The sequence below is a fragment of the Trichosurus vulpecula genome, chromosome 6, assembly GCF_011100635.1.
Source record: "Trichosurus vulpecula isolate mTriVul1 chromosome 6, mTriVul1.pri, whole genome shotgun sequence".
Taxonomy (NCBI): Eukaryota; Metazoa; Chordata; class Mammalia; order Diprotodontia; family Phalangeridae; genus Trichosurus; species Trichosurus vulpecula.
Genome location: NC_050578.1, coordinates 76,441,742 through 76,464,925, shown reverse-complemented (window position 1 = coordinate 76,464,925; position 23,184 = coordinate 76,441,742). Strand labels below are relative to the sequence as shown.

The 23,184-nt window shown below is 40.5% G+C and overlaps 1 protein-coding gene across 1 annotated transcript in view; it reads right to left on the bottom strand.

Moving 5' to 3' along the window:
* Positions 1-20,751, bottom strand: part of CCNI (cyclin I) — a 43,452-nt gene extending 22,701 nt beyond the window's left edge. The window contains exons 1-2 of the mRNA XM_036762601.1: positions 20,322-20,751; positions 2,097-2,253 (exon numbers count right to left, since the gene is read on the bottom strand). Of these exons, the coding sequence (XP_036618496.1) occupies positions 2,097-2,210 (114 nt within the window). The 5' untranslated portion in view covers positions 2,211-2,253; positions 20,322-20,751. The remainder of the gene's footprint in view (positions 1-2,096; positions 2,254-20,321) is intronic.
* Positions 20,752-23,184: the final 2,433 nt, after the last annotated feature.

Sequence of the window (23,184 nt, the reverse complement as noted above, 5' to 3'; positions counted from 1 at the left end):
AAGGAGCCAGATCCATACCGCATACTATGATCTATGACGCTGGCCTCTTGGGTGTTCAAACAACAGGAAACTCCCTATTTCTTGGCTCTGGCATATTCTTTGGCTGCCCCCATGCCTAGAATGCCAGCCTTCCTCATCTCCACCTACTGGCTTCCCTGGGTCCCTTTAAGTCCCAAATAAAATCCCATCTTTTACAGGAAGCCTTTCCCAACTCCTCTTAATTCTAGTGTAGTCTCTCTTTGTTGAGTGCTTAGTAAGCGCCACACAAACATTATCACTTTAAATCTTGTATATAGCTTGTGGGTACATATTTGTTTGCTTGTTGTCTCTTCTGGGTACTGTCTTTTGCCCTTTTTTTCTATCCCTAGTGCTTAGCACAGCTTATCATATTAAGTGCTTAATGTTTAATGACTGACTGATTAGTGAGTGAGGATAACAGAGGAGGCAATCTGCTGGAGAAGGCAGTAGAGGATGAAAACCAGGGTAAGTACTAATGGGCTTTAAGGAGAAGAGCCATGTACAAATTCTTTTTGGTTCTTCACAACCTACCTCCAACGGACCTGTATTACATGCCTGGAATTATCTCCCTCCTCACCTCTTTCTCAGGGTTTTTGGGCCACCTTCCAGACTCAATTCAAACTCTTATCTTCTAGATGGAGGCTTTTCCTGATTCCTACTCTCCCTCCTAATACACACTTCTAGGGCCTTCCATTTGTACTGTACATATCTTGTATGTACACAGTTATTGGTATACTGTCTCCCCCATCATCCTTTTCATATACTATGCTCCAGCCAAAATAACCTTGCTATATCTCACTGTGACAATCCACCTCCTGTGTCTATAAAGCCTTACACAAAGTCTAACATTTATGACTCAGTGACTTACCCACATTTCGGAATCCCCAGCCTCCTTTAAAAAGTCTTGTTCAAATACTACCTCCTACAAGGCCTTTCCTCAGTCATGTGACCCTGGGCAAGTCACATAACCTATTTTAACCTCTCATCTGCAAGATGAGACTAATAAATACACCTACCTCACAGGGTTCTTTGTGAAGATCAAATGAAATAATCTATGTAAAATGCTTTGCTAATATTTAAAGCATTATAGAAGAGCTAGCCATTATTCCTCAGAGCATATCTTATGTGCATATATATATAATTTACATAAGGACACTTGCATTCTTAATATGTACTATAATTTATATCCATTTTTTGGACGTAACTACAAAACTAGCCTGAAACTCTATTTTTATTGTGGATGACACTGTTAGTCATAAATGAATCACTTGAAACCAAGGCCTTGGTCAGAACAGTCCCCAGTTAGAACACTGTTCCTATGGAAAAACAAGATTCACCAAATGGTTTCTAGAAAATCTGTGTCAAAAGCAGGTATCGTTTATAGTCAAAAAGATTCCAAACTAGTAGCCTGGAAACCTGCATTCTGGTTCCAGTCTTGTTAGTCACTTGCTATGAATGAATTAAGTAAGTCACTTAACCTTTTAAGTCTGTTTACTCATTGTTAAAATAGGGATGCCACCCATTCTACTAACCACAGAAAGAGAAAGATGTTGTTTTTCCAGGTGAGGAATAGAAATAAAAACGGAAACAATGGCTCTTTCAATGAGACTTCTCTCTGTTGAACAAAGTAAAGATTATGACCATCCTTAACTGCTGACCTAAATAACATGCATGTTCACACCTACAAATCTGGGTTGAATAATGAACATCTGCAGTAAACTAATTTTTGTTGTGCATAATAACTGGTCTCAGAGTGTCTTTCTGTAAGACTTACTATTACCATCAGAGGAGCCACACAGAAGATAAGCCTATGTTCCAAAGTCATAGGAAGGAAGTTCAAGCTTCACTGGCAGAAAACCAATTTTGTCTTAGTTATAGGAACAAATTCTTAATCTTATCTTGAAGCATGTCTCTTAAGAACATGAAAATACTTTTGAAATAGCTACAAAGTTATGACAAAAATGATTTTCTATGACACCCCCTTGAAATCCTTGAATGAGGTTATCAAAGTATGAGGCAGTAGGATCTATCTTATCTTTGTTCTAAGTAGCTCCAGTAAAGAAAATCAAAATGTTTACCTGATTGGTAGGTATTTTGAGCACATTAACCTTCCACATCTGGGCTTCCCTAGAGATTGCCATCTCCAGAAGGAAAGATAATCTCTGATTTTCCAAGGGGCCTGGAAACTTCATGATACCCTCTGGATCTGCCTGCCACCCAACTTTACACAGCTACCTGAAAAATAAAAAACAAAACAATGCTATACTTCTAATTGCAGAATATACGCAGCTATACGTAAGCAACTTCTGGTATCTGAAAAGCAATACATAAAATAACAGGTCAAGAAGAAGACAAGGATAAGAATGGTAAAAGTACAAATTCAATATAATTAATATCTGAAATATCTTTCAAAAACTCTTTATCATTTTAAGTTCATTAGCTTGGCATTTAACCACACACCCCTTGCCCCCTCCCCACATACAAGACTCCAAACTATCTTTCCAACCTTATTTCACACACTCTACATTCTATCAACCAAAAGACTGACAATTTTTCAAAAGACATGAACACACACAAGCCAGGGTAGGTAGGAGGCAAAACTTAAAAGCAGCCTGATCTCACATCAGGAGACAAGGCCACACCAGTGCCCAGACAGCTTACACCAGATCCAGCATCCAGGCAGTCACCACCCAAGCCACCTAAGGAGAAGGAGTCAAGGATCTGGGAAACAAAGTAACCAGGGATTTTGCAGAAAAGTATAACATTAGCACCATCAACAATATCTAGGTATGCTGTGTCAAGGTCTGAGCAAGGAACAGAGCCAATTCCAAGTTCAAGGTTATGGAGGAAGGAACCAGGAACTGCCAAGGCAAAAAGGCAAAAATCTAAGTCAAGCCATCAGGAAACAAAGCCAAATCTCGTGAATTCCTATACAAGGTGAGACCCAGTCTTAAGGCACGTACAGGGCCTCCTCATACCATTCCAAAAAATAGAGTTTGACCAAAGCCTAAAACTGAAATCCAGGAATTGGGGTTGGAAATGAGTTAACAAAAGAAAAATCCAAAATAATGAAGAAATACTATAACTGAGAGAAGCCCAGAAAAAGAGTGAATCCAAAACAACTGAATTATATGCCCACAAAGTTGACAACTTAGATGAAGAGAATATTTGCAAAAAATATAAAGAATAAGAGAACAAGAAATAGATTACTTAAATAACTGAATATCAGACCAAAAAAAAATGAACAAGCCATAATAATAATAAAAAAAAAAACCTGGACCAGCTGAACTTTAAAGGAAATTTATTCCAACAGTATATAAACTACTTACAAAATCAAGGGGTGAGGGAGGATCCTCCAAAACTCTTCTATTTTATGATTATGGTGCTGATACCCAACCAAGGGAAAGAAAATTATAGACTTATGTGAACTGATACAAAGTGAAGTGAGCAGAACCAGATTATATACAGTAATAGCAACACTGTATGATGATGAAATATGCTATTCTCAGCAATACAATGATCCAAGACAATTCCAAAGGACTCAAGATGAAAAAAACTATTCACATCGATAGAGAACTGATGGAGTCTGAACGCAGAGCGAATCACACTATTTTCACTTTCTTTATGTTTTTCATGTTTTTTTTTCCTTTTGGTCTGTTTCCGCTTTCACAACATAACTAATATGGAAACATGTTTCACATGATTGCACATATGTAACCTATATTAAACCGCTTACTAACTTGGGGAGGGGAGAAGTGAGGGAGAGAGGGAGAAAATTCAGGACTCAATTTTTTTAAAATGAATGTTAAAATTTGTCTTTACATGTAACTGGAAAAAATAAAAATGCTATTTTTTTTAAAAGTACTGCACAGAAGCTTCCTCAGTCACCACATTTGGAACTGTTGTATAATTTAATTCAAATGATTTCATTCCATGTAGAACTGAAAATCCTTCTCCCCCAGGACTCAAATGTTCACTCCAAACTATTATCAAATGCCATCAGTTTACCCTTAGAGACCCCTGAGCACTTGGGGCTATTTTGGATAATCATTAAAATACCTCCATCTACCTAATACAAAATAACCAATTTGTAATCAACCCTGAAAGGAAAAAGCAAAAATCAAAAGCAAGCACCATATACAATGGGGATATAGCTTTATCAATTAAAAAAAAAAGAGTAAAGCAAGGATGCCAAACTCTCCCTGCTATTACTTTATATAGTTTTAAAGATTCTAACAATAGCAGTAAGACAAAGAGAAAGAAGTTAAAGGTGTATAGATAAACAAAAAGGAGATTTTTAAAAAATCCTTATTGTTGATGACATGATAGTTTACTTAGAAAATTCTAAAAAATCTGAAGATACTACTATGTGCTTGGCACACAGAAAATTTGCAAGGAAGACAAAAGATGGGAACAAGCAATAGGAAGACAGGCACCAGTATATTGTTGGTGGAGCTTTGAATTAGTACTTGAATTTTCGGGAGCAAACTGGAATTATATAAATGGAGGGAGGGAGGGAAAAAAGGAATACAAGGGTGTGGCAGAAGTTATTTCATAAAATTTGAGAGCAGAAGACTACAGATAAGGAGGGAAAGGATGAGAATCCAACACACACACAGTTAGATGAAGAAATATAGCTAGGTCATGATCAATGAGAGTTTGAGTAATGCCATATTCCATTCAGTAAGAACCATGAAACGCTACGAGGTGCCATTTGAAGTAAGCCAAAATTCAATTACAGGATGTGTGAGGGGAAGTTGAAAGTTTTAATACACAGCTACATGGTCAGTCTGCATTTGCCTACTGTTGCATCTGGATGTGATGTGTCTCTATACATCATTTTACCAAGAGTGGTGTAATTTTTTTTAATTTGCAAGAGTGGTGTCCTTAACAAAATGGACAAAAAGAATACTTCAGATTCACCTGCTAGTTAAAAAAAAAGTCTATTATTGCATTAGAACAAAAATATGATGTTTGAATGGCATGAAAACAGGATGTCAGAATGCCCAAATCTACATTGTAGAATATTATGAAAAACATAGGTGAAATAAAAGAAAAAAGGCAAAGTTGCATCAGCTTTTTGTGGTTTGCAAACAACTACAAGGAATAAATGTATTACAGTGAGAGAAATGGAATAACTTTTAGCTGTATGGATTGAAGACCTAGCAAAAATGCATGTTAATAAATGTTAAAAATTGTCTTTAGATGTAATGGGAAAAAAGAAAATACTATTTTAAAAAAACCAGAAAAAACGATTATGTAAATCTTTTTTTTTTAAATGCATTCCTCTTAGTAGAGCAGCCAAACCAAACCTTCGAGTTTATTTAAGGCAGTGAGAGAAAAAGGGAAATGATATGGATAGCAAAAAACCTTTTACGTCCAGCACTAGTTATTGGTCTGGTCACTTTTAAAACTGAGTTCTACTGAATAATGTTAAAATTACTAAAGAGGTGGCCAGTGCAGTTGGGGATGCATTGGCTAAATATGGTGATATTTTGTGGCAAATAATTGAGGGTGGATACAGTGACCAAGAATTTTTGATGTGGATGAAAAAGGCTTTTTCTGGAAAAGGATATGTTCCAGAACTTGTATTTCTAACAAAGAAAAAACTCAACCTGAGTTAAAGTGTCGAAAGATCACCTAACACTTCTAATAAAGAGGATTTTAGATTAAAACTACTGCTTCTTTATCAGTCTTCTCTCTCTGAGAGGTTACAACCATTGATCATTTCCAGTTTTTTGGCAGTCAAATAAGGAGGCAGCGGTGACTAATGCTATTTTCAAAGACTAGTTTTCAAGTTATTTTAGCCAGCTGTTTAAAAATATTGCAAGGACCAACAATAACACAGTTAAGCATTACTGATTTCAGATAATGCCCCCAGGTCATCCAACTACAACTGTGAGAATAGGACTTCCCAAATTTGCAGAGAGGCAGATAAAGCTCTCTGCACCCACCAGTGTGTATGAAAAGTTGAAGAAAGAGAGAACAATTTGATCTGTGCTGCTGAAATATGATCATCAGGAACAATATTTAGCAAGTTTTGAAATTTTGCTTACTATAACTACTCTTACTCTTATCTGTAAAAAAAAGTAAAATGAACATTTTTCTTATTTTTTTGCTATTAATAAACAAATTAAACACCTAATTTTTTTTTCAGTTTCCATTGGGCTGAAACCAATTATCTTGTTTTAGCAAACAATTATTATGATTTTGAATAGTGTGAATCTGAATAATGTGACCACTTCACCAGATTCCTTATTCATATTAATTGGGAACTACCTACACTCCACCCAGTAGGGTAACAAAAGGGAAAGAGGAGAAAGGGGAGCAAGAAGGCAGGTACATTAAGGGAGGGATTAGTCCTAAATAAGCAAAACAAATTCTAACCACTGAGGGTAGTTCTTGAAGAGAGATTTGAAAGGAAAAGAAAGGATGCAAACCTGTCACTGGGTGCTGGGCAAAGGAAAAGGCACTACAAACTGCATCAAGCCAAGAGCCCTGTTGCTGAGCACACTCCTCCCACACCACCCTCTTCATCCGCCTTCATAAAGAGGGGGTGTGGAAAGCCCTGAACACCACCATGACCAGCCTCAATTCCAGAAGATGGATGATGAAGAATGATACCCACCTCCTGCTATGGAGGTGATGGACTCAAGGTACAGAAGGACATGTACATTTTTGGACACAGCCACTGTATGGATGTTTTGCTTTATTCTACCTATTTAGGACAAGGTTTCTTTCCCCTCTTTTCTCTTTTCTTTTTAAAATGAGGGAGTGATGAAAATAGTGACCAAGAAAAAAAAATTACCTAAATCATTAATAATTAGAAAAAGGCAAATTAAATAACTCTAGGGATATTCCTCACACCCATGAGATTGGCCAACATAACCAAAAATGGTAACTGACAATTGTTGGAATTATGAATTGTTCTAGTCATTCTGGAAAGCAATTTGGAACCATGCCCTGAAAGTCACCAAACTGTGCATACCTTTGACATGGCAATATCACTACCAGAGATTAAAGAGGGGGAGAAAAGATCCATCCATCCATATGTATCCATCCATGTAAATATGTATGGTGATCCCTTAGTAGTAACCAAGAATTAGAAACTAAAGCCCTGTCCATCAATGAAGGGAATGGCTAAACAAATTATGCTATATTAATATGATATAATATTACTGAGCAATAAGAAATGACAAAAAGCACAGTTGCAGAAAAACCTGAGAAGACCTAAATAAACTTTGAAAGACTTAAGAACTCTGATTAATGCAATAAACAACCATAACTGAGTACCAAGCATTGCACCCACACTTCCCTGCAGAAAGAGAATATACACAAGAACCAGAAATATATTTTCAGACATGGCCAATGTGGGAATCTGTTTTGCTTAACTATGTATATCTGTTACAATTGTTTGCTATTGGTTTAACTAACTTTTGGGAAGTAGGAGAGGGGAGCTAGATTCATCAAAACTGTTGGGTGACCTCCTTGCCATCTCTTGACATCACTTAGATAAAACACATCTTGATTTGCAAATCTATAAATGGATACATGGGTAGCTAAGGTGACACAGCATGCCAGTCCTAGAGTCAGGAAGACCTGAGTTCAAAACCGGCCTCTGACATTTACCAGTTTTGTGACCCCCAGGCAAGTTTTACTTAACCTTGTTTGCCTCAGCTTCCTTATCTGGAGAAGGAAATGGCAAGCCATAGTCAGACATGACTAATCGACAAAACAGTAACAAAAAGGATACATAACATAGGATACATGTAACAAAAAAAAAAAATTTCCAGATATATCAAATCGAAATTTTGTTTCTTATTGCCACATATAAATCTTCTTTGTAGATTTATCAGCTAAATAGGGATTTAAATGTAAAATCTGGCTACTATAGCTCAAGAGGTTTCATGGAAACTAAGAGAGGCAGTGTGTCATAACGGGTAGAGAGCTGGAGTCAATCAGAAAGACCTGGGTCTGACTCTTGCTTCTGGACACATTCTGGCTGTGTGAGCCTGGCAATTTCCTTAACCTCTCAATGCTTCAGGAAACTCTCTAAAAACACAAATGATAGAAATGTTGCTACTCTGTATCGGTATGGAGAGTTTCCTAACCAGGAATTCCCCATACCAATTAAATCATAGATCCAGACCCACCCCCCACCCCCCTAAAAAAAGAAATCAACTTAATGCCTTAAATTGAGCTACATAAAAAAGAAATATGTTTAACCTCATTAAATCCAAATATTAACAATTAAACCAAGTCTTTCCATTTCCGGTAGTATCCCAACGACTGCTCTACAATACAGAAAATCCTAAAAGTCTTAGTGAGATTGTTAAAGCTAAAAACTGCACAAAGATTTTTGCAACTCCCTATATAATACAGACTTGGGGTCAAGGTTTGGGAGCACATGGTAGCAAATCATCACTATGATCAGTCTCTCAACAATTTTCAATAAAAAGAATTTAGAGTTGTACTAAAGAATACATATGAGCATAATATTTTGTGGATGCACAGGTTTAAGAGGTTAAGTGAAAAATGTTAACTAACACGCCCCCTCCAAATTTTTTAACTTCTTTACAAGAGCCATCCCTTTCTCTCTAAAGACTTTCTTTTCTTTTTCTTTTTCCTTTTTTTTGCAGAGGGGAAGGCAGGGCAATTGGGGTTAAGTGACTTGCCCAAGGTCACACAGCTTGTGAAGTGTGTCAAGTGTCTGAGGCCGAATTTGAACTCAGGTCCTCCTGACTCCAGGGCCAGTGCTCTACTCACTGAGCCACCTAGCTGCCCCTAAAGACTAATTTCTATAAAGCCTGATTATCTTTTGTGTGGACTACTGCAAAGCAGAAACAACCACAATCTTTACATAAAAGGAATTTACACAAATATAAAAGAGTCATTCCGAAATGGATAAATGGCCACAGGATATGAACAGGCCTCAAAAGAAGAACTGTAAACTATTAATAACTATATTCTTAAAATTGCTCCAAACCACTAATAAAATATGATAAATGCAGAAATAAACACTCAGGTTTTACCTCATACCTAGTAAACTGGCAAAGATGACAAAAGATGAGAATAGTAAATGTTAGAAGCTGAAGAACAACACACACACTAATATACTACTGGTAGAGTTACAAATCAGTCCAATAATCCTGAAAAGTCATTTGGAACTTGTCCATGCTCTTTGACCCAGATACCCAAAGAGGTCAGAGACAGAAAGAAAAGTCCCAATATTCACAGCAGAACTTTTTGTAGTAGTAAAGAGCTAGAAACAAAATAGAACCCATCAAATGGGGGAATGGCTAAATAAATTGTGGTTCATAAGTGTAATGAAATAATATTGTGCTATAAGAAACAATGAACAACAACAATATAGAGATGAACTGATGTAAATGAAGTAAGTAGAGTCAGAAAAACAATAGACACAATGAGCACAACTAAATGTTGTGAATTATAAATAAGAGTATCTCCAGAGAAGACACCTCTCCCCACTCCTTCACAGAGATCCAGGTCCACAAGGGTGGAACGCCGCAAATAAAATCAGATTTTTTCCCCTCAATATCCTGATAAATTTTGCTCAATTTCTTCCTCTTTCTTTTTAAAATTTTTTGTTATAAAAGATGGCTCTCTGGGAGGCGGGAAGGGGAAGGATACAGGGACAAATCTACATATTAAAACAAAAGTATCAATAAAACTCTCTTTCTAAAATATTTAAATAAAATATATTTTTAAAGTAAGTTAAAAAACAAAAAAGTTTTTGTCTAGTTATATATTAATTTGTACTCAGTAAGCAACAGGTAAAACTAACATTTTCTAAAAATCTAGAGTGATGAAATTATCTAATTAACAAAAGGTTTTACTTTATGGGTGCTGTAACATTATTATATTTTCTACAGTGACTTCATTCACTGGCATTATAACCAGAGTAGATACTGGCAAACTGCCAAAATATATAACCTTCATCACAGCAACTGTTTGGGAAGAAAGACTATTCAGAAGACATAGGAGATGGGGTGGGGAAAGAAGTCACAGTATTTCTGTACAATAGTAAGGAAAAAGGGAAATTCATTAAAATAAATGCAAAATGAACAAAATATTTAACCAGACAAGAAATAGATGAAATTACAGATAAGACAACAAACATTTTCCATAATGTAAAATTAACGGGGGGGGACAAAATTAATGCATCAAGAATTATAAAAGAAGCTAGCTAGCAATAGGGGAGGGGGGAATCTTTGCATGGAGCAACTCTGATAGAAGTCTGCAATCCAAATCTATAGGGATATGACACAAATATATGAATAAGCCTGAAAGCCATTCCCTAATAACCAAGTGGCCAAAGGATATGAAGTGTTCTTTAAAAAAAAATTTTTAAATCAGCCAACATCTGCCTTCTCCCTCTACCCTCTCCTAACTGAGAACGCGAGGAAAACAAAACCCATTACAAACATGTATAGTCAACCAAAACAAATTTCCACATTGAACATGCCCCCAAAATATTTGTCTCACTCTGCATTCCAAGTCCTTCCCTGTCTATGAGGAGATGGGTAGTATGTTTCACCATCAGTCCCCTGGAATCCTAGACGGTCATTACAATAGTACTGCAACAGTTAAAAGTTCAACACAATAGTAGTCTATTTATATACAACTACTTGTTCATCCATTCAAGATATGAAGTTTTCAAAAGAAAAACTGCAAACAATAAAAATACAGGAAAAAATGCACTAGTTAAGAGAAATTCCAGGAGAGAGATGTTGGGAGAAATGTTGGTGATATGAAAAGGTATCAATAAGAATTTATTTTAAAATATTTGAGAAATACAATATTGAAAAAAAAATCTGGGGTATCACTGCACACCCATCTAATTTTCAAGAATTAAAGACGGGAATGGTCAATGTTGAAAGAGTTATGGGACAACTGCAAATTGATCCAAATCATTCCAGAAAATGATTTGTAGATGATATGATAAAAGTTGATAAACTGCCTCTACTCTAACCCAGCAGTCTGTTCCATAGGTTCCAATAGTTTTCCATCAGTTGGGGAATGGCTAAACAAACTTGCAGCATATAAATGTTAATGAATACTACTTCTAGACAAATACAAGCAATTCACGGAAACATGGGAAGACTTTCACGAACTGATGCGGAGCAAAGAAGTCAAATCAGGACATTATGGTATTTCTGTAGCTAAAGACAACACAAAAAGTCAAAGTCAGATGAAATGCAGCGATCAAAGCGGGTTCCAGAAGACTAATGTGGAGACAAGCTTTGTTCCTCTCAATAGAAAGGTTAGACTCTGGCAGTTGTAGTTGCTGCAACTAGATGGTTTCCCCTAAGACGGCATCCCCAAACATCCTACCTGTTCCTGTTTCCAACCTGCTTCTGCAGCCACCATCCAGGCAAGACAAGTGTCGGAAAGTGCTTCTTCAATAGTTGTAGCCACTGAAGATCCCGAAAACAAAGTTCTCACCCAAGTGTTCCATTACAAAGGCATCAACATCAGAAACAGATGTGGCCTTATTAAGAGAAATGACTCTAAAGACGATGAACTTCTGTCTACCTTACCACTATGCCCTCAGGACCACCAGGCCTTTCTGTCCACATCTTGCGGAGCTCCTGAGAACAAAAGTTCTTACTTTTCTCTTTGCATTCCCAGCTCTTAACACTTAGTAATTGCTTTTTCACTCATTCAAAAATCAAGTACCAAGAAACTCCAACTGCTCTAAAGTGGTATTAGAGTGACTACATTAACTCAGGGGCTTTATCAGTGACCTTAAAAACCAAGACTTATAGGACATTAATTAAAGGTAAAAGGGAGATAGACATATCAAGTATAACCTCCTCATTTAACAGCTAAGAAAAATTCAAAAGTTAGGCAAATTTGTTTAAGCCTGAACGACAAGCTACTATTAAGAACTTCACTATTTGTGGAAAAATTCTTTAGATGACTAACTGAAAGGTTTACTTCTGGAAACTCCCATTAAGTTAAAGTTCTCCAAACTATGAGGCTCATAGTCTGAGGGGAAATGAGATTTGTTACCTTTATTAAAGTATTCACTGCTGTTAAATATAAAACATGAAACTTTTTAAAAACTGAAATAACTTGAGAACACATATACATAATTATTTGAACCTTTCAACAACTAGGAATAGGGAGGAGGAAAAGGACTAAATTTGTAATTTCACTGGCACTGAAACCTCCCAGATGAGGAAACTTGCTTCCCCAGGCTGAGAGGTGACTCAAGGACGGAGTCAAAACAGAGCTTAGTTTAAATACTGCCTCAGACTCTGACTGGCTGCACGACCCTGAGCGAGTCCTATAACCTCTGCTTGCCTCAGTTTCCTATATGATGGGGATAATCACAGCACCCACTTCACAAGGCTCCTGTGACAACAAAAGGATTGCTTTTATCATATAAGAATTGCTAAGTGTATGAAGCCTCATTCAATAAGAGAAATGCTGATGTGACCAACTGGTGTGACCTAAAGCATGCTTGGCAAATCATATAGAAAGCAGCTTCAAATAGTTCACCTGTAGCTAAAGTGGGAAGGAAAACTGTACTAATTGAGAAACTAAACATTTTGCAGTGTAAGAGCAGTTTCAAATGGTTTTATTTACAGATAATGTGGTAGAAAGAATTGATGAGGGAAGCAGGAAAGAGGAGTTTTAGTTCCAGCCTCACCGTTCTTCCTTTTTTAAAATGTTATATAGCATATATTTTGAGCCTCAATCAGGAAGTATTTATTAATTGCCTACTGTGCCAACCACGCTAGGTAATGGGAATAAAAACGCAAAAAAGGAAAACAATTTCTACTCACAAAGAGCTTAGGAACCTATCTCCTATTTATAGGATCGGCCAACAAGCTTTTACCTTACACATATTAAAGTGGTCTTACGAAATTGCCTTCTAGGGGCAGCTAGGTGGAGCAGTGAGTAGAGCACCCGCCCTGGAGTCAGGAGGACTTGAGTTCAAATCCAGCCTCAGACACTTGACACAGTTACCAGCTGTGTGACCTTGGGCAAGTCACTTAACCTCAATTGCCCTGCCAAACCACCCCCCCCCCCCATGAAACTGCCATCTATAGCTCTTCATAGAACCAGGCCTACAAAAAGACAAATTTAAAACATTTTTAGACCTAAGAGACAATGCCTTTTATAAAAAAATGCAACCTAGTGTGGCTTGTCCAAAAACATACAACTAATTGGTGGCATAGCCAAGACACAGGTCTCCTGACTCCTAGTCCAGTGCTTTTAACAACCACATATTCATTTAATTTGGGGTTCTTTGAAAGATTACCTCTAATCTTCCAGCCACTAGGAGGCTCCAGTTCATTTCATACTGGGCCACCTGATTTCTAAGCAACTAGCCTGCAAGGTCAAGGCAAGGAATCTAACAAAATAAGGTCAAATTGGACAGAGGGATGATATTCTGGTTCCGTGTAAGAATTACACTCACAGGGATAGGTCACATGGGCAACATGATGGAGGACTAGCCAATTTCTCCAGTCTCCACTAACTCTTAAAAACTCCCTAAAGGGAGTATCTCCAAGGCCAAGAAACCCAGAAGCCTAACAAGGAAACAGCTTTAAGAATTAACATCAGCACTGCACCCTCACTAGCTCCCAAGCCTGGCAGGGTATACAACCTGACCTATAAGCTTATGCCCTAGGGTCTATCTGGCAATTTCCTATTGTGGCTGCTACAGTCTCCGCAGCACAGCCAGCCCCTACCCTCATCCCAACAATTTTATGGCAACAAGCACTAGACTTCAACTATGCCCACCTACTTGCAGAGAAGTGAGGTACAGGGAGATTGGATGTCCCCTACCTGATCAGGGCAACAGCAATCAAAGAACTAAAGAGGGAACTGAGGCAGGATGCCAGGCAGCCAGCATACAGTAGGACTGCAATCGGCCTAAAAGAAAAGGCATTAGTATCCAGTTTGGGCCAGTTCTGCCCCCTAGGGGGCACTTGGGGCAGGAATTAAGAAGAGTGAAAAGTGAATCCTTCAAAGTGGAAGAAAGCTGAGTCAACTCCAAGATCCAGAAATTGGGAGGCCTGCTGTTAAAAGAGCAGAAAATGAGCAATATAAGGAAAAAAGGCTAAAAACACTACAGATCTCCGGAGAAAGAAAACTCAAGCTAAGGACCTAGGGCACAAGCAGATAAATCAACAGGGAAGATACTAAAACAGAAGAGAAGATGGCTACGAAGACATCTAACAACTCTGTCTCTAAATAAACACTGTAAGACAAAGGAAAATGAAACAACACCTAATGAAAGAGAGAACCCTACAGATTACCTATAGACTATGTAACCACAAAGGGCAGTACCAAATGGTTCCAAGGGAGAACTTACTGAAAGAAGTTAAAAGTGAACAAATGGCAGAATTTATGTCCTGCAGAGCAGAAATAATTAGGAGAATAGAAAAACTCTAGTCTTTGGGGGCAAACAGATACAAAGAAAGAAAAATTGAATGAGGATACAATTATAAGAAAGTGAAGGACAATCTGAAAGAAGAGAAGCAAAATGCAATAAAGTTAAAGAAAAATACACAGGATCTCTACAGAGAAAACACTGATTTCAAAGACAGGACACTTGGAGACAGCTTAACGATCAAAGCTCCCTCAAGAAAACTAAAAGTCAAAAAACTTAAACATCATAATACAACTAATACAAGAACTGCCCAGAATTTCCGAATACAGAAAACAAAGCACCAACTGAAAGAATCCACAACTCACCTCCAAAAGCAAACAAAAAAACTATTCTGCAAACTCCAAGACAGACAGCAGGTAAATTTAATAGTTTCAATGAAAACAACAAATTTTTCAAGAGACTGAGAGAAAAGACCTTCAAATATAAATGAAATGCAAGGCTATTCTGCACCTACCAGAAGCCACAGAATGGAATGGAATAACATATAAAATGCAAAAGAGCTCAAGAAGCAACCCAGAAGGACATTCCCTGCAAATCTTAGCCTAACTGGCAATGAAAAAATATGGATGTTCCACAAAAGAGACATTTGAAACACTCCTACTTTAAAAAAAAAAAAACAAGCAGATTATTTTCACCGCAAGTATCCTAGATAACAAAAATACAAAAAGGTAAATTAATACAACTATTAAGGAAAGCACAAATAACAAAATAAATTACCCCATCTCTGAAGAATATTAAAAGGAGAAAAACAAACCTAGAAAGACAAGACCCCTATGGGTTTAAAAAAAAGGACCATTATGAGTTTTCTTTCTAAAAGCATACAGAGGACAAAAATGAAAAAGAGGAACTTAAACAGAAGCAATATAAGGAACAGGCTTGAAATCCCACGGCCTTTATCTGGAGTGTGATGTTCCCCATTCAAGTCAATGATAAACAATGAAGGGAAAATAGCTCCTGTAGTCTCTCAGCAAGAAGGGCTACGGGAAAAGGAGAATAGTGGCAAAGTGAAGGATGAAAAGTGGAGGAAAAGAAAACGGAAAGACCCTGACTCAGGATGGGAGGGGCTCCCAGTGAAGAACATTCTCATGGGAAGGAGAAATCTATATTCTGTAATGGGAGAAGGTGATCTTACTGTATTGTGTCTATAACCTGCAACACTTTGGTGCAGAAAAAGACCACTTCCTCTAATCATGTGTTGTGCCTTTATAGATATCATACCTCTATAGACACCAAGCCACTCAGGAAAAGGAAAATCAGAGCTCCTGGAAGGTGGGAGGACCATGGACCTAGCAAAAAGACTCCATGGCAGATGGGAAAGGAAAGGATCATGGGAGGGTAGGTGGGATAAGTGGACTAGATGGACAGGGACAAAGGGAAATTTCTATCATGGGGCAATATTTCTATCCTCTCTACCTCCTACAGAAATTGATATTTCAAGAATGAGACACAACAGAAAGAAAGGTGGAGAAGGGATAAGACCTACAAGGCAATAACACAGAAACTGTTTAGGATGGTAAACTCAAAACAGGTACTTTAGAAGCTTTAATTTCATAAGGAAGTTAAAGAGACTAAAAGAAGGAATAAATGATAAAGGTCATAAAAATCTAATAATAAAACTTTAGAATAGACAGAATGGGAAGATAATTGATGAAGAGAATAAGGTAAAGAAACCTCTTCTTTAGAAAAAGACTCAGAAAATTAAAAAAAAGAAGCAAAAGAAGTTGAAGAAGAGGGGATAAAGAAATGTTTTAATTAACTACTCAGGAAAAAAAGGGGGGGAGGGTATAAGATAATTAAATAAAAGAAATCCATAAGCAAAACTCCAAAACTTGGGAAGAGCAAAAAATAAGGGGGAAGAGGAGTGAAGGTTTGAGAGTGAGGGAAAGAGAGCCTGTGGAAATAGGGCTGCCTTAAGGCATACTAAGCAAAAATAACTTCAAGGACAATGTATATAGTCTTAAAAGGGGAAGAGAAACAAAAAAAGCACTTTAAAAAAAAAAAGAATCCATGCCTATTTGAAACAATGCCATGGGTGTTTTATGACATGAAGCACCAGGCTACAGATTTTTTTAGACTACTTATTAAATGACCTGCAAAACTTAGTTAAAACAAGAACACTTTCTACAAAATGCCCTTTAAATATAAAGACGTTAGTTAAAAAAATTCAACAGGTTTGAAAAAACTCAATTCTTGGGCTAAACAGCCAAAGGGAAAGCTACAAATCACAGAGGAAATAGAAAACAGCTTCTAATGTTAATAAACTGTCCATTATGCCACCAATTTGAACAATTAGAAAGCCTCATGTTCTTTTTATCTTAAATAGTCATCCTTCCCCACTACTTTACCTCCCTTGAAGTTAACCTGCTTTAAGGATTTCATTTCTAGCTCTCTACCTGCTGGCTATAGAATTCTAAAACCCAGAGTCAATTGTGAAAGACCTTGCAAACTGAGTTCAAAGATCTTTGCTATTATAAAACCTCTTAACAAGTAGTCAAATAGAGCCCATAAAGGAAGCAAGAGAGAACTCCAAGCTACACCTTTGCATATTCTCCTTCTTGCACTCCTGCATGATCCAGCCATGACACCACCACCACCCTCTGCCATGCCTCCTGCCCCTGAATTAGCTGTCCTGTTCCCCCAGGTCTGGAATGTACTTCTCCTGTACTCTTAGAAACCTGTTTCCTTCCAGGATCAGCTTAGGTGCCACCTCCTCCTGGAAGCCTTTCCTGAACCCCTCCCTAGGTGTTAGGACCCTTTCCCTCCTCAACTTGGCACATAATTTACTTATCTGTTTATATGTTGCACCCAAGATGATAATGGGGCCTATTTTTAATTTTTTTCCTACATGTAAAAGAAAAACAAAATAAACCCACACATCTAAGATTCAGCATAGGAGAACAGGACCTAAACAAGGAGACAGTAAATGGCATTCACTTTCCTAGTCAACAAACGGTCTACTCTCAAGAACTTGGGTTTCCAAAGTATCAACATAGCCAAATCTCAAGCACCTAAAACCCCAGAGAAAGACTGTGGATCAATATCCATTAAGTGAGGGGCAGTCCACCCTTTTCCTTTTTCCTTGTCCTTCTGCCCCTAATTTTTTTCTCCTTAAATATTAGCAAGTTAGAAAAGTATGAATTCACACTAGGTACATCTACCTTTAAAATTTTATTACCACTTTGTACCCTTTAATCAACACTGATGTTTCCTTAACTATCCTTTTTTTTTAAAAAAATAGTAGGGCCCTAAAAGGAGGTGGGAAGGAGGATGGATTTGCCAGGAGATTAAAAAAAAAAAGTCCTCTGGCTACCCATACACATGGCCAACAAGAAGACTCAGCTGACCCTCCCCTTCCTACACAACCCCTCCACTGTCTTTCTGCCCCTGAAATCCTCTGCTCTAAGCAGAGGTCCTGCTTGGGGTTTCCCAGGTCACATCTCACCTTCCCAGTCCAAATGCCTTTCCTAAGAGCCCTTTCTCTCTTTGAACCTCTAAAGGGGCCTTTCTTAAATAATTAGTAACCCTCTTAAACATCACTGAATATTTTGTGCATGTATAATATCCTTCTTGTATTTATGTATCTCTAAACATTTCCCCAGCACAACAAAAGGTTCAGGAGAGCAAGAGGTCATCAACTTTCTATTTGTCTCCTCAGGCATACCTTGGGCAGTCTTAGCAGTTAACAGCAAGACAGATAAGGATTGCATTATGGTTTCACTGGTACTCCCTCTACTAAAGCAGATCATACTTTCTCTACAACTTATATAGCCTTAAAGAGTTGTCTAGAGCACTAAGAGGTTAAGTGACCACTAAGGGATCACACAGTCAGAAAATTTAAAAGGCCAGACTTAAACTCAGGCCTTCCTGGCTTCAAAGCCAGCTCACTATCCATGCTGTCTCTCAAGAAATGTTTTTTCATCCATTGACTAATAGTCCTAGATGTCATTTTACGATTTCTCCTATGGGAAAACCAGGATCTGCTTTCATAATAGAAACTAGTTTTGGCTTTTGTGTACCTAGTTTTTCCCCCTTCCTTGTCACCTGGCACATAGAAGGGACTTAATAAATACTTCTTGACTCATTTTCCTTTTTTCTTTCTCAATTTTCCAAAGCTTTAGTGTTTAAGAAATCTTCGGTTGTTATAAGAAAGGCAGTCTGTCCTAGAAGTCAGGAAAACCTGAGTTTAAGTCCCATCTCTGTGACCCTGGGCAAGTCACTCAACTTGGTGGTGTTCTAGACAACTATAAGATGGGGCTTCTTAATCCCTTTTGTCACGGACTCCTCTGGCAATCTGGTGAAGCCTAGGATCTTCCCAGAATCATGTTTTTAAATGCATAATATTAAATATGTAGGACTGCAAAGGAAACCAATTATACTGGAATCGTTATGAAATTTTTTTTTTCAAAAGTTCGCAGACACCGGTTTGAGAACCCCCTGAGACTATAAGTCACAGAGAAGGTGCCAACCTGCACGGGTAGAGGGAGTTTCCTCACCAAAGAAATCCCTGGCCCAGGCTGTATTCCTGTCCTAGCTGTCAAACCAAAGTTCTACCTGAAAGGCTTTGTTACCTATTCCTCTCCCCGCACCCCAAAAAGGTGTTCTACAGCTCCAAGTACACAGTAAGCGTTCATTCACACGGTCTACAAAGCTCCTCACGGACAAAGAAATCTCCCAAATGGTGGTATGGTTTTGGTTGTTTTAATATAGCAAACAACAGTACGGATGTGGAGAGACACCTCTGACAAGTCAATCAACAAGCATCCATTTAAACGCCCGAGCATACAAAGAAAAGCCTTTTCTCTCCTTCTCCCTCCCTAAAAAAATAGTCCCTGCTCTCCAGGAACTCCCGCACAATAGGAGAGCCTGGCACAGAGAATGTGCAGCCAGCACACAAGGCACATCTCCGAGGGAAGGGGCCAGTGTGGCCCCAGGGCCTGCTCCGTGTCCAACGCCTCACTCCGGGCTGGACACAAAGAAGGACCGGAGCCCAAAGGGGCTCTCGGCCGGCGGGGGGAGGGGGGCCCTCCAGCATCACGTCCGCACGTACCGGGCAGAGGAGGATCAGCTGGAGCCCATGGGGTGGGGGAGGGCCCGAGCTTCGGGGACACAAAGGCTCAGCACAGTCCGTGCGCTCAGTAGAAAAGACACGCAGGAAAAGTTGGGGATCATCGTGAAGCATTCACGCATTCCCACTAAAGTCAATGAGCAACCACCAGGCGTCTAAGGTGCCAAGGACCGTACTAAGTGCTGGGAGGCACAAAGTCTAAAGACAACGGGGGTCCTTGCCGGGGGTCGGGGGGGGGGGGAGGCGGCGTGCAAACGGGACCCAGGCCGGAGAAGTTGGAGCCCACCCTGGGGGGCGGGCAAAGCAGCCTTCCTGAGCGCCCTCTCTAGTCTGCAGCGGGGCATCCCCGGGATGCAAACAAAGGCACAAGACCCCCGCTGTGTCTAAGGCGGGGAGCAGCTGGCGGACCCCCAGGCACAGAAGGGGCGCGGCCTACTCAGGAGCAGCCGGGACCCCCGGGACTCCGGACAAAGGCGGGGGCAACCCCTGCCCTCGAGCAGCTCCCATCGAGCCCAAGAGCAAACAACTCTGGCCGACCGCTGGCTGGGTGCCCCGAGGCTGCCAGACTTTGGGGGCCCCGAGGCAATCAAACTTTGGGGGTCCCCCAGGCTACCAGAATTTGGGGGTGCCCCGAGGCTATCTCTCTGGGGGTCCCGAACGCTAGGAGCTGGGTACCACCACCAAGGGAAGGCGCAGGGGTATGGGTTGGGTCTAGGCCCCTGCCCCTCCCCCGGACCCCGCGCAGCTCCGTCCGGGGGGCGTGACCGGGGGGGAGAGTCCGTTACACCGCGGGGGGGGGGGGCTCACCTTCCTCTCCTCCGTCTCCCCCCCCTTTCTCTTCCTCCTCCTCCTCCTCCTCCTCCTCCTCCCCGGCAGAGCAGTAGGCTTCACGCTGGCGACGGGGGGCATCCGGGGCTCCGCTACCGCCTCATCCTGCCCGGCGCGCGGGGGCCAACGGTCCGTGCCCGTCACCGGCTCAGGCCCATGGCGCCCCCCGGCCCAAGGCCGCCCGTGCCGCTCCTCCTGCCGGGCTGGGCAGGGGGCTCCCTCTCGCCATAGGGCGCCGGGGGAGGAGAGGGGGGAGGGGACAGGGACAACAAGCCAAGGCGAGAGCCAAGCGCCGGCGTCCGTCCGCCCGCCGGGGACAGAGGGAGGGGGAGGAAGAGCGCGGCGCCCCGAGCGCCGCCCAGCCCCAGCACCGCCCCGCCCCCGCGCAGGGATCCGCGCTCCGGCCTCCGCCCCACGCCGCCCCGGCCCTCCTGCTCCGGCCCCCAGCGCCCACCACCCCGACCGCTCGATGGCGTCTAGAGGCAAGGGGCGAGGATGCGCGAATTGGCGCGAGCTGGGAGGGGAGGCCTCGGGATTCTTTTTCTTTTGTCCCTGGAGGCGGAAGGATTTGCTCGGCGTGGGAGAGTGATGACAACATGACGCAAACCCTTCCTCCCCCACCCCTCCTTTCCGGAGGGTAGAGGGAAGAGCGCATGCGCTCCTGAGCCGAGAGCTATGTCATTGGTTGTCCGCTTCAGACCCAGACGTGAGCGAGCTTGGAGCTCTGCCCGGGGCTGGTGGTCAGCCCGGCTGCCCGCAGGGGATTCTATGATTTTGCAAAAGGACGCTGCGTTTTCCGCCTCTCCTGGGGTGGCGGGATATAGTAACGCTGGCTCGCATTTGTATGTTGCCTGAAAGTTGTACTTTGCAAACCATAGATAACCCGGGGAAGAGGCAGTATCCCCACTTTATGGATGAGGCAACTGAGGCCGACAAGTGAAATGCCTTGCCTAGGGTGGTAAAGATTTTACTAATCACCCACTCTGGGGATACAAAGCCTCTGGCCACCAGAAGCTTTATGGTCTACAGGAAGAGACACCTAAAAGTCCATGCATGTAACTTGGAAGACCCAGGCAGAGTATAGACTGATCCCCTAAAGGGTCCCTTAGCTCTGCACTCACCAACCTGGTTCAGTCCCTGGGGCAGCTGGAGATGGGGAAAGGAGCCTCTTCTGTTTTTTTTTTTCCCCTCAAATTCTGGCTCTTTACCCTCCTACCCCGCAACTCCTGACCCAGGAAGTCAATCAACCAGCATTTATTAAGTACCTACTATGTGCCATGGACTGAGCTAAGCACTTGGGATCCAAAGACAAGCAAAAGGCAGTCCCTGCCCCTAAGGGGGAGAAAACATGAAAACAACTGCTTCTGTACATATAAATATATATGTGTATATACACAAACACACACACACACACACATATATGATAAATTGGGGGTATTCTCAGAGAGAAGGGACTAAGGTTATGGAAGACTCAGCGACAATCACTTAAAAGTTATGTTTAGCTCCAGTGTAGTATAGTCTCAAATGAAGGAATTGAAAGGTACTCAGTGCTGGATGGAACCCTGCTTAAGAGTACTGGACCTAAAACAAAGACCTGAATTCAAATCCTTCCTTGACACTTGCAACTCAGTTTTCTCATCTGTAAATTTAATGAGGATAATAATAGCATCTAATGCCCCGAGTTGTTGTAAGGATCAAATGAGATATTTGTAAATCGATTCAAGTATACTTTTATAAGTGCTGGCTAGTAGTAGTAGTAGTAGTAGTAGTAGTAGCAGTAGTAGTAGTAGTGGTAGTAGAGAAGGAGGACAAGTATTGGACAATGAGAAAAGAGACACTTAAAACAAAAGATCCTGGCCAAACAAAACAACAACAAATAAAACACCTGGTCCGCAAGTAAGGAAAAGATGATCAAAGCAGAAAGCCAAAGGTTATCCTCAAGCCTCAGTAGGTATCTGTCCAAGGCTGGATTTCTATGACTAGATCCCCTGGATCAAATGCGTGATGACCCTTGAATTTTTCTTAAGGCAGATGTGGCAATTTTTTACCTTCGTGAAGTTGAGACTCACTGAAATAAATACTTTTGATGTCCATGGTGCAGTTAAGCTTAATCCCTGTTCTGACTGTCTAAATACAAAATTTTAGGACTTTTTTCAATGCTCCATTTATTTTTGAGTTGAAGTCAGTTTTACCTCTTTCTGCCTTGAGTATGGGATACTGCATGATTTTATAAGCTTCAGTCTCAGAACAAACAAACATCTTGAGGAAATAAAAGAAAAATTTTAATATCTTTGTGTTGACAAAGAATTAAGGGGTTAATACCTTTTTTCTAGCTTTATCGTAAGTACCCACATGGACTGTCTACACGGATGCAGTTTGTAGGTAGCATGGATAGATATGATTTGAGCTTTAGCTTGACTGTTGAAAAGAGGAGAATATCCTTTCCTCTGGTCTCCAAAAGGAGTATTGGACTAAAATTCTATCTATTTGCCTCCCTCAAATATTAGTAGTCTAAAGGATTCAGAACAAAAGCCACCTCCCTGATTGCCCTCAAAAGAGAGGGTAGCCCTTAGCTTATGCTCACTGACCTAACTTTCCATCAAACACAGGTTATACAAAAGACCATCACAAATAGTGAATATCAAGTAAACCCACTTATCCAAGCAAGACTGCAAATAGAAATAGAAAGTTATACAGATTAGAATATTCCAGAGAATACACAGGTATGAATGCACTCTTTAGCTGGGAGCAAGAAAAGATCTCAGCTCAAACCAGAAGATAACAACCTCACTCAGAGGAGATCCACTTTTATCAGTCTAGAATTTCAAGCAAGTCCATGAAC